At 42.0% G+C, this 11,362-nt stretch overlaps 1 protein-coding gene and 1 long non-coding RNA gene across 3 annotated transcripts in view; both read right to left on the reverse strand.

Moving 5' to 3' along the window:
- The window catches only part of UHRF2 (ubiquitin like with PHD and ring finger domains 2), an 82,137-nt gene extending 71,884 nt beyond the window's left edge, over nt 1-10,253 (reverse strand). For both annotated transcript variants that reach the window (XM_059492886.1, XM_059492885.1), the window contains exon 1: nt 9,793-10,253. In XM_059492886.1, coding sequence (XP_059348869.1) covers nt 9,793-9,945 — 153 coding nt within the window. In that variant the 5' untranslated portion in view covers nt 9,946-10,253. The remainder of the gene's footprint in view (nt 1-9,792) is intronic.
- On the reverse strand, nt 4,301-5,585 carry LOC132086922 (uncharacterized). Its single transcript, XR_009420455.1, has 3 exons — nt 5,510-5,585; nt 4,557-4,656; nt 4,301-4,433 (listed from the first exon to the last, which is right to left on the reverse strand). It is a non-coding gene; the product is annotated as an uncharacterized LOC132086922 (long non-coding RNA).
- Nucleotides 10,254-11,362: the final 1,109 nt, after the last annotated feature.

Raw genomic sequence — 11,362 nt, forward strand, 5'->3', positions numbered from 1 at the left:
TAAGTCTCAAAGCACAGTAACAGACATAAGCACACTTCACATGTCTCCTACTGTGATAGCGAAACAGCTCTTCTATGAGCAAGAAGTATGTTCCTGAGTATGAGCAACTGTATAACTTTAGACCAAGTTGATAACTGCAACAGTGTCTGCTTCTAGAAACAGAGTACCACAGAAACTCAACCAGAAGAATTAATCACATGGTTTTTGACTAGCAAGAACTGATATGTGAATCTGCAGGTATACCTATGCTTAGCCATCACTTCATGACTGACAACTGAAATCCTTGGAGTAACAAATTTGGAAAACAGTGTTTAGAGAAATTTCACACAGGAGAGCAGATGGTTTTTATGATGGTTCTTCTTGAATTACAGTAGACAATTTTATCCCATTCTGCTGCATAAAGACACTAAGAAGATTCCCTAAAAATGTTTGCCCGGACAGCACATTAAAAGAAAAGAAATAAACATTACATGTTTAATAAGCATTTAAAGTCACTAGTCAGTTACAAGTCCATATATGCAAATGAGAAACAAAAGTAATCACACAAGTATCAGATAATCAATCTCCTTCAACTCAGCTATGATTTCTAATGGGTGATTAGAACATGTCCAAGAGCAAAAATAACTGAACAGGCAATTTCATTTATGAAATTTTACCAGCTCTTCTGATTCTTCTGCCATAAAAAAAGATCGATTTTTTTCCTTAGTAGTAGATTTCACTTTCAGTTTCAATTCCTCTTAAAGACTGGCATGCTTCAAAAGCCTTTATGGCTTCATTAACATATTCTGAATAAAACAACACTAAAGAGCAACTAGCTTTACTGTATCTAGCACTCTATCACTATTCTAAATACATATAAGTTGATAAAAAGATTACATCTTCCAAATGTATTTTCATCATAATGTGTTACAGACACTATCAATTCCAAAACAGTCCAAGAGAAGGTTTTTATAAATACTTAAAGGTAACACAGCACTGTGCTTACACTTCTACACAAGAGCAGCCACAGAAATGCAATAGTGGAATCAATACCTACCTACTATCACTGTTAGAAGAACTGTCCTAAATATCAAGCCACAAATTACTTTAAAAGCATGTAGAAGCTGCACTTACATGGGCATGAATAATCATGCAGAATGTGGTATGATACTGCATTACTGCCACACTAACTACAAGTCCCAGCAGAAGGACAGCTCATTATGGCTTCTACAGCAGGTACAGAGACCTCCCAAGAAAGCACATAGTAATGGCTATACCTTAATGAGTGATCCAGGAGCGGGATGACCTTAATCCAGCCATTGCCCTTGACAATAAAGATCTTTAATCACCTATGAAAGTGTGCCTTTAAGCATCTTCTGAGGTTTTCTTTTCCAAGAAATCTGCCTGTATCTAGCAATACAGATAAAATAAACTACAATAATGCAGATGAACTCTTTAATTAACAATGTAGGATGAAAAATTAAATGACATCAATCTTATTCTGCACAGGCATTACATGCACCCAGCAAATCTAACAGGAAATATGTAAGAGTAAAGATCTTCAAGTTCAGTAAAAAAATTGGTTAGGAGTTTGTTAGAACTAGTTATCCAGAGGGCATTAGTCTGAAGAAATCAAGAATCTGTAACTTCCAGCTGGGTGCTTACTGGAAGCAAGCAAAGTGGACTTCCAGAACTTCATGTATTTTCCATATTAAGATTGGTGTACAAACCTAACTTTTCCTGCCTAAAGTAGGCTGTTGGAATTAAATTCCACAGAAACATTCAAACATACCTCTAACCAGCACCTAGTAACGGAAAACTCAAAATCAACTTGTCAGCATGTAACAGTGAATTTTGGCCAATGGAATAGGCTCAGGAAAAAAACAATGCAATAACCTTCACTATCCAACACTGGACCCTTGTTTATGGACTTCAGCCATTCTCGGAGTGTGCTCAGTTTGCTTACATTTTCACAGCTTAAAGAGAACCTGATCAGTATTTTCAATTTCACATGAAAAAACTGTACCTCCACCTGGATTCTATTCAAAAGAATGCTTAAGGACTCTGGTATCTTTAAATACATGTATTAACCACATTCAGAGTAGTAGAGACAAAGTCAGGTTTTTACAGTAACTGTGTAGTGACACTGTTTCACAAGTAAGTGCAATTGTCTCAGCTAAAACAAAAAAAACCAGCAAAATAAAGGGAGAATCTAGTAGCCAACCATCTAAGAAAGTTAATGTCTTTAGAGATTTAATATAGGCTGACTTCAAGTGTACAAAATTTCCAAGACATCCACTTCCTCCTCAAGAAACTGTAGTTTTAACAGTATTTGTTACAGGTTCCACACAGTCTGCTCTGTCAAAAAATACTTTGTCTGGTGATCATTCGACTAAAACATCCCACATTCTTCTGTCACATGGGGCAAATTTTTTATGCCATCAGTGAAGTGTAATGTATCAGTAACTGTTCAATGCTCAAGGTATTTCCAGCCCTGAACAATGCAACTCCTCAAACAATCCATTATATCAAGAGGATAAGAAGGCAAACATCTAAGCAGAGACTGCACATCTACAAGGTTTACAGGCTCCTTCTCACATGTCTACAGCAGACCAGTTCTGAAGTGTGGGCTTGGGCTTCACTATACTTTCTCCACATTTAACTGAGATTTTGACATATGTACTCTGCAAGACATAAACACACTTTGTTCAAACCGGTTTTTCTCTGGTACTCCTGCAAGTTTTCTCCTAACTCTCCCCTACTATTTTTAGCAGAGATCCTAATACAAACCAAATAGCTACACCTACTAATCTTACACAAAATCTAACTACAATACAGATTTACTTTTCTAAATAGGAAATAACTTCTATTGTGTTTGAAAAGATATACGAAAGAAACCATGGGTCACCCTCAGAAATACAAAAAGAAATCCCAGGTTAGACTTACTAATGCTTTTTGTCCTAATTTGGATTTCATGGCTTGCTGTTAAAAAATAAATGCAAATGGCAGATCATTCCCTAATTTCAAGAAGGAGAATGTATTCATCAATTTAAAAGATTTTTAAAAAAGATAAAATCATTGCTGTGTCTTTGCTCTCTCTTTGAGGGAAACACACAAGTAGGTGAATCATCTGGACAACCAAGTTCTCTGGCAGGCTTTAGATCCACATTCCTCCAAAACAGAATACACACAGACCACAACATTTCATAACACAGTAACCAAAGAAGTTATTAGTATCTGGAGAATATGGTCTAAATTAGACTCAGTTCTGTCAATTTTTTGCCACAAGACTCACATTTCAAAGCAGCTTACAAGAACATTTGAATATGTGATGCCACCAAAAACTCCAAGTAGGCGACACAAGCTAGCCTTATATCAGAAGATATGCCCCCTTTTGACTGCTTATGTGTGTTATACAACAGCTAAGGACCTGCCTTGGACAGAAGGAAAAAGACAGTCATAACACTGGATAGTATCAAATGACTTTCTATCAATTAACCGTATCTTAAGTAGGTATCATAGTCTCAGAGAGATTCCCACAGTCTCAACAGAAAGCATACAGTGAAAATAATTCCTAGATAACAAGAATATGGAAGCTCTCCTCATCTAACAAAGGCTTTTCTACAACTGCAGTTACAACCAAAGAGTTTGATCGTACCACAGTGTAAATACGCTCTGTTTGTTCAACTCTCCCCACAAAGAGGACGTCTGTCATGCTATAAAAAGCCACACAACATAGAAACAAATTACAGAATCTTGTTGCTGATACTGTTGGCAATTACACATCAATCTCGGTATAAACATAATGATAAATGTACATTAGTAATCTTCATACTCAATCAACAAGACTGACTTTCTCTGAGAAGACACTGACACTTTTCCTGAAGCTCTGTACCTAAAATTAAGAACAAAAGCCTACATTCTCCAATAAACAAGAGGGTTTTACACCTTTTCTACAAAACTATTTGCAGAGTGTATAGGTGGTACCAAGGTATTTTACCTTTTGGTCTGAAATAAATACAATCCAAAACAGATTCCAGTGTACAAGATTACTACTGACACAAAACCGCTGAAAGTCAAGAGCTGCAAGACTTCCTGACTTTATCAGAAAATCAAGGTAAATGCAGCTATGCTCAGTCTGAACTAATCGCTTCAAAGGGTTCAAGTCTGCACCTCTTCCAAATTAAATTTTTTATAAAGCAGATTATGTTTTGAAGATTATTTATTCCTTTGTTACTGAGATACAGAAAAAAAAATGTTAGTTTAGATATGCTAGTTTCTTCTTGGATGAAACTCTTAGTCCCATTAAAGGAACATTTACTCATTAACTTCTAGCTGGAAGTTAGAGCAGCAAGGTTTCTCTTCTTCTGCCATTCTAAGGAGCCTTCTAATTATTAAGTAAATAGAAGTTCATGGTGCCTTCTGGATGCTCTTGGATGTTATTTGGTACTGTCCTTAAAAAATACAAAAAAAAAAAAAAAAGCAAGCATGTCAAAATATATAGCTGCATAGAGATCCTCAGCAGCATGGAAAGAATCATCCATCCCTGCGCTGATTAGATGAGAAGGGTCAAGTACCTCCTGTATGATGGTATGGGCTTCTATAGCAAAGGCAACTGAAGTTCAGCAACAGTGGTGCCAGCGAGAGCAAGGGGCTATCTGCAGCTTGTGAGGACACCTGTAATGAAGAACTGGTTATTATCTCAAGCTTCCATAGTCAACAACAAAAACCTAAAACCCACACCAAAAAAAAACAACAACAAAGTGCATTTTAACATAATTTTACAGTTAAATAATTAAGAACAGAGATTTAATTAATAGCTTTGAAAGGTAGAATTCTCTCATAACTACCTGTGTTATTGATATAAATATTTGATTACATATTATCGTGGAAAATCATCATAATCTAGTGTCAGTGTAGGCCTTGCATTCTGTATCTACGGGTTTGTGGAGTTCTTTATAATATAAAAAAATATTCCTTTTCTAAGAGCTTCCAGACTAATTTTAAAAAGTATATGTACTAAACTATCCCAACTTAATTACATGAATGTGTGACTCAAATGTGCATGTCCTGCACAGGATGAAGAGTTGGATTCGATGATACCTGTGTGTCCCTTCCAACTCAGCATATTCTGTGATTCTGGGAGTAAATATACATGCCATAAAATACCACCTTAAAGTTGGCTGCAATTTCTTAGAGGTTACATAATGCTCTTGCAGGCTCCTAACACTTACTTAAATAAGACATACAAAACAGTATAAAGTATACTGCTTTCACCTATGTTTCTTTGCTTTACTTTCAGTTTGTTTAGGTGCTTTAAATAATAAAGACAATCAGATCCAAGAATGGTAAACTGCATTAGTAGCTTTACAGAAACAATTTAACAAAAAGATAATTTTAGTAAACTTCTGCAATCATTTAACAAAAACTCACTCACTGGCCCAACAAACCTACTATCAGGTAAGTTTTGAGCATACACCATTAATTCACTATGTTGGGAATTTTGGCATGCAGTCTGATCATATCTGACCTGAAGACTCCAGATGACTCTCCTCATGCTACAGAGCTGCTTGTTACCAGCTTCATCAAAGAATGGCAATTACTTCCCTTCTAAGGTTTCTTCAAACTGTTTCTATAAAACAAAAAAAACTTAACTGCTCCAACTGAAGATTTCTCACCCCAGATTTCTGCCTGAAGCAGATGGGGTTTGGACAGCTTCAGCTGAAAATATTTACAATTTTCCAAGCAAAATAAAGCTGGGAAGAGTCTGTGCTAAAAAACCCAATTGTTCTATGAATAGGCTTAGCACTCCCATTCTTGAGGGAAAGACTTCTCAAGTATTGCTTTTCAAGCTTTGGGGAAATTCATCCAAGTTGTAAGTATTAATAAGAACTTAAACATACAGTATACAAACCTGAAGTTTGGAAGCCTCAGCTCACACGAGATTCCACCCACTATTCATGTGCCAGCCCAGGTTATCCAGAAGCTAGAGCTCTCATATAATAAAGGCATGCCCTATTGCCAGATTTTAACTGTGTGTTTTACTGAAGCTACTTTACCACAAGCATGTTCTCATGCAAAGCTAAAGCTCCTCCACTCCTCTTACCCCTCTATTGTTTCAGATAAATTTTACAGAAACAAAACTCAAATACTTGGACAAACTAGTCTGACAAACTAGACTTTAAATATTCAACTTGCATGGCTAAGTAACACAATGCATACCACCATACTTTGTGCACAAAAGCAGAGCTGAATTTCTTCTAGGGAATTAGGCCTGATTTGCAGCAATTTTCACCTCAAGTAAATAAATAGCTTCAATATTCTCACCTCCTCCTGCTGACTTCAGTCCCCCATGAAACAGCTTAGGAGTGGTTTCCTCACCAACAAGATTAATGACTTCAAAAGTTGTTTCAGTCACTGACTCCTACAAATATCGGCAAAGAAGCCTTTGGGCTCCAATGTCTTTTCCCCCTATTCTGATAAGCACTATGGAAAAGATACTGAGATAATGCAGTTTTTTAACAGTAGTTGTTTACAAATTTTCACCAAATTCAAATTCCAACAGGGTGGGATGGGATGATGAGAGAAGCCAACAAAAGACATTAGTTCTTATCTTCCACAAACAGTAGATATTGCTGAAATACAAGAGTGTGCATGTTTAGTTATATGCAAAACATAAGTAGGTACTAATACTCTTACAGTATTATAGAAAACCTCAAGCTCTCTGGTGCATTTTCAAATTAAAAGTTCCATGTACTTTTACTGTTCTATTTTTCCAGTATTGTAACTGAAAGAAACTAGAAATCCCACAATGACTGTAAATTGGCTCTACTGAAAATCTGCTCTCATAGGTCAAAATGGAAAGATATCTCCTTCACTTTCATAAGTAAACTAAGAATTTCTATTCTCTAGAACAGCTTCACATGCTTTCCAATTAGGAGAAAGAACATACTGCTGGAAATCAGATTGTTGTCTTGCTTTTCTGAATTTCTCTAAGGACAAGTTTACTCAAAGTTAACACATAACACAGAAAAATATTAGATGTGAACAGTCTGTAGTGGGGCAAGGTTAAAATATGTTTTATTCCAGCATAAGGAAATATTTGTGGCGCTATAGGAAAATCCTTACAGATAAGGATCCACTATCTTCAAGAGGGAAGGTAAGAGACATCACTGCAGGTTTCTACGTTCAGTAGACTTCTCTAACTGCACAGTTAAGAATAAAAAAACTTTCAGGCAAAGTTCCACCTCAATCTAGAATATGCCTTTACTTCTGTGGCTAGTAGAGTCATTCAGCTTGGCAGAAATGTGGAGCCCCAGAGAGCACAGGATGTCCTGTACACGTTATGGAGTAATACTATCTGGGTCATGTGAATGGTAGGTCCTTCTGACAGTAAAAGATGCCAACCTATTCAACAAAGTAGTGCTATTCCTGGCATTTACAAGAAAAAAAAACATAACACAACAGAAATACAAAGTACTACATTAATGACAACACTAGGTTTCCTCCAGTAGTTCTAGGGTATTTTAACCCTTAAAAACAGACACGAGAAGTACTGACCACTTAAGTTCTTACACTTGCTTTGAAGATCAGACAACAGCAAACTACAGAATAGCATATTAATCGGATACAGAGACTCCTGCAAAATTATGGCTCCAGCTCAAAATCTTAGTTGAAACTGTTCTCTACTGCAAGCTAAGAACATGATGCTGTTGAAATTCAGCCCACAAACAATGACTCACTTAGGTTTTGACATCCTTATAACCTCATATACCTCCCATTTTTAGGAGGACATTACTTAGACAGGCTTCCCACCACTTGTAAGATCCAAGGACTTCTAGAAGTTCCCAGGTAGACTACAGTAAGCAGCATTCAGTAGCAGGATCATGGTTCTACTAGCAGACTGTACAGATTTAACCATACTGAGCTCTAAACAGATAAAATAAGAAAAGGATTTCACCTAGATAATATTTTTAACAACACATACAGCAATTTTCAGGAGGTGTTTAAGTTTTCACCTCAGTATACTCCTTTCTGTTCATCTTACATTTAACTAAAGTGACCTTTTTTTATTCTTAATAATAAAGTGAATATTGTTTTATTTTATCACAGCCCTAAAAGAATAAAGTTATTTAGCTTCATGTTCTCAACATTCAGTTTTACTTGTGCAAGAGCAACCCTTCTGATCTTTTTTCTTATGAGCACCATGGAAACAGAAAAGCAACCCATAATAAAGAAGGAAACTTCTGAATTAATCATGGTAATTACAAGAAAATTAACATTTATGGGGAGTGAAACTATAAAAACCCAGTTCCCTAACTCTTCACTAACATGATTCCAACTGTGCCCTAAACTGGATATACTAAGTACCAAACTCACACATGCTGCTCATGTAGGCAACTACAGCTATAATATTTCACTATCCTGTTTTCTCAAGCAAGACATTTGTTAACTAAAATGTTCACGCAAATTGGACTGGCCACTGTCAGATTACACAGGAAAGCACAACTCATTACAGGTTCATCTTCCCTGCTTCTCAGATAAAGAATTTAGGGTAAAAACCTCGGGTTTGTCCCACATAAACATCTTTACCCAAAGAAGTGCGCCAGTACAGAACACAGCTAAGTTATACAACTCCAAGACTCATGTTCCTTGATTTGGCCCCTTCAGAAAAACACATATTTGTACACAACGATCCTTAGAGACCAGCCCTCATAAATCTGACTGTCACCAATCTGTAGAACACAAAAATCTAGTCATTTGCTACTGGTTCAAAATCCTAGCCACTAATGCTTGCCCCCTGGTTAACAGTTAAATTTCTCTTTTTTAAGTTTTCTCTACGTGTTTGTAAAGATACACACTTCATCTCATTTGAGGCAGAAATCTCACTGTTGTGCATTCTCAAAACTCATCTGCTGTAAGGAGATGCATCTTCGGAGTCACTTTCCCTGAACGGTACCACACACTCGGTGCCTTCCGCGTCAGGTAATAGCTATGCTTCACTTTCACTACTCGAGCACTACGCACACCTCGCCGTTTACGCAACGCGGCTTCAAAGGTTACACCCATCAGCGAAGCTACAGCCTGAGGCGACATACTCCGAACAAAATCTTTCCATCACCCCCGGGGAGGGGAAGTTCCACCTCATGGAAGCCTTCCAGCCAGTCACCCCTGCCATAGCGGCTTCCCGCGGTGGGGACGAAGCGCCTCGCTGGACTACCAGCAATCGCCCTTATCCCGCCCGGGACATGCGGGGATTGACAAGTCGAGGACACCGTGGCATCACAACTTCTGCCCGAGCAAATTAACCCCGCGCCGCCTCCTCTCCCGGCCCCGCCACGTGCGGAGCCGGGGTGGCGTTTTCCCGGGAAACCGCTCGCGGTCGGCCCGCTTCCCGCCCTGCCCGGCCTGGATGCGGCGGGGCGGAGGAGAGCGGGGTAGCTCCCTCCATCCCCCCGCATCCCCCCGCATCCCTCCGGCTACTGTCACTTGGGCAAGATGAAGGCGGGAGCCGAGGGAGGAGCCTCTCGCCGCTCAGGTGGGAAAATAAACACACAAAAGAATGTCACCAGGACCCCGTGAAGGGTTTTACTGCGGTTTTTACTTCATTGGGAAAACGGGGTCCTGGAGCATTCTGTCAGGGTGGGCTCCCCGCTGCCCTCCCCTCCTCCCAGACCTAGGAGTAAACAAAAGCGGGAGCTCACAGAACAGCACATGGGTGGAGACGGGGACCCCCGAGCCGCACAAAGAGCCGGGCCTGGGATTAGGGGAGACCCCCGAGGGTCCGCCTGCATAGGGGAGCTCCCGCCTCACCTGCTTGCCCCGGTAGAAGAGCCGCTGGCGGTCGGGGCTCACGCGGAAGGTCTCCTCGATCTTCTCCCGCAGGCACTCGATCTTGGTGAGGCGGCTCAGGTCCTCTATGGTCTGGGTCTCCGTACCGTCGATGGTGCGGACCTGGATCCACATGGTGCGCGCCCTGCCGCCCGCTCGGCCGGCCGCGGGCGAAGGATGGGAGACACAGGCAAGGGGTGGGAACGGGGTCCGCTCCGCGGGTGAGCGTCCACGGCGTGGGAGGTGCCGGAGAGCGGTACCCCGCTCTTTGTTTGGCCCGACGGGGCAGGAATTTCAAACCCCGCGCAGCGGGCGCGACCCTCCTGCCCGCAATCCGGGCCGCCCGTCCCGCTCGGCGGGGTGCGGGAGAAGGAAAGCGAGCCGAGCAGATCCCACGGCGCTCCCCGATCCCGCCGAGGCAGCGCAGATCGCGGCGGGCGCCGGCGGGCCGGCGGCGGGCTGGGCTACGGGGATGCGCCGGAAGCCATCGCCCGGCCCGGGCACTGTTTACCGGGGAGCGCCGCCGCGCTCACATGGAGGTCACGGCGCCAACGCCGATCTCGCGAGAGCGCCCGGCCGCGGCCGTGCAGACAACACGGCGGGGCGGGAGCGGGGACGGGGGCAGCGAGGCGGGCACGCGGCACCACCACGCCCCCTCCCGCCGCGCGCCCCGGCCCCGCCCGCTCCGCCCCGCGCGTTGTGCCCGGCCGGCGCGAGGCCCGCGGGGGGAGGGGAGGCGGCCGTTGGCGTCTCCATGGCGGCGCGCGCGGCGCCGAGGGCTGTGAGGGCCCTGCGCCCGGAACTGGCGGCCGGGCAGCCCCCGGCGTCCGTGGGCAACCGGGAACAGCGCTTCCAGGGACATAAAGCTACATGCAACCCTACACTGACAGGGCTACATGTAACCCTGCCCCAAAGATACAGATTAATACTGGCGGTCGATACAAATACTGGGCGAGACTAAGCAAGGAAAGAAAGCTTCGTTTACGCCGCGAGTCTGGCGTACTCTTGGATCTCTGTATTTTTCTGCATCGGGTAATTCTGCGAATTAACCGCCAGGCAAATCTGGAATTACAGAGCTGTTGTGGGCTAGCCCTGTTGGGCAGCTGGACGCCACACATTCCTTTGGTCACTCTGTCACAAGGAGGTGGAGAACAAAGAAAGAAGGTTGAAAGTGACAAAATGGGCATCTAAAAAACAACAATTTAATTAAAACGGTAAAATTTAGTTATGAACAAAAGTTGTGCACACAAAGCAAAATGAGGAAGTATTTGAGTACATAAATTGACAGGCATCTGTGCATTTATCCATTTCTACAAAACCAGAGCCTTGTCATGTTTAAAGATTGCTTAGGAAGACAAGCAGCTTAACTCCTAATAGCCTGCTCTTTCTCCTTCTTATCCCAACTGTCATTGCTGAGTGTGACACGAGGTGGTCTGTGGTGTCACCAGCCTTCCCCTCTGAGTCCCTATTGTGGGACCCAGTGAACTCCGACAAGGAGAGAGAGAAACGATTCATCTGACTCCACTGATATCAGAAGGCTAATTAACTACTT

Source organism: Ammospiza nelsoni, chromosome Z (assembly GCF_027579445.1).
Source record: "Ammospiza nelsoni isolate bAmmNel1 chromosome Z, bAmmNel1.pri, whole genome shotgun sequence".
Classification (NCBI taxonomy): domain Eukaryota; kingdom Metazoa; phylum Chordata; class Aves; order Passeriformes; family Passerellidae; genus Ammospiza; species Ammospiza nelsoni.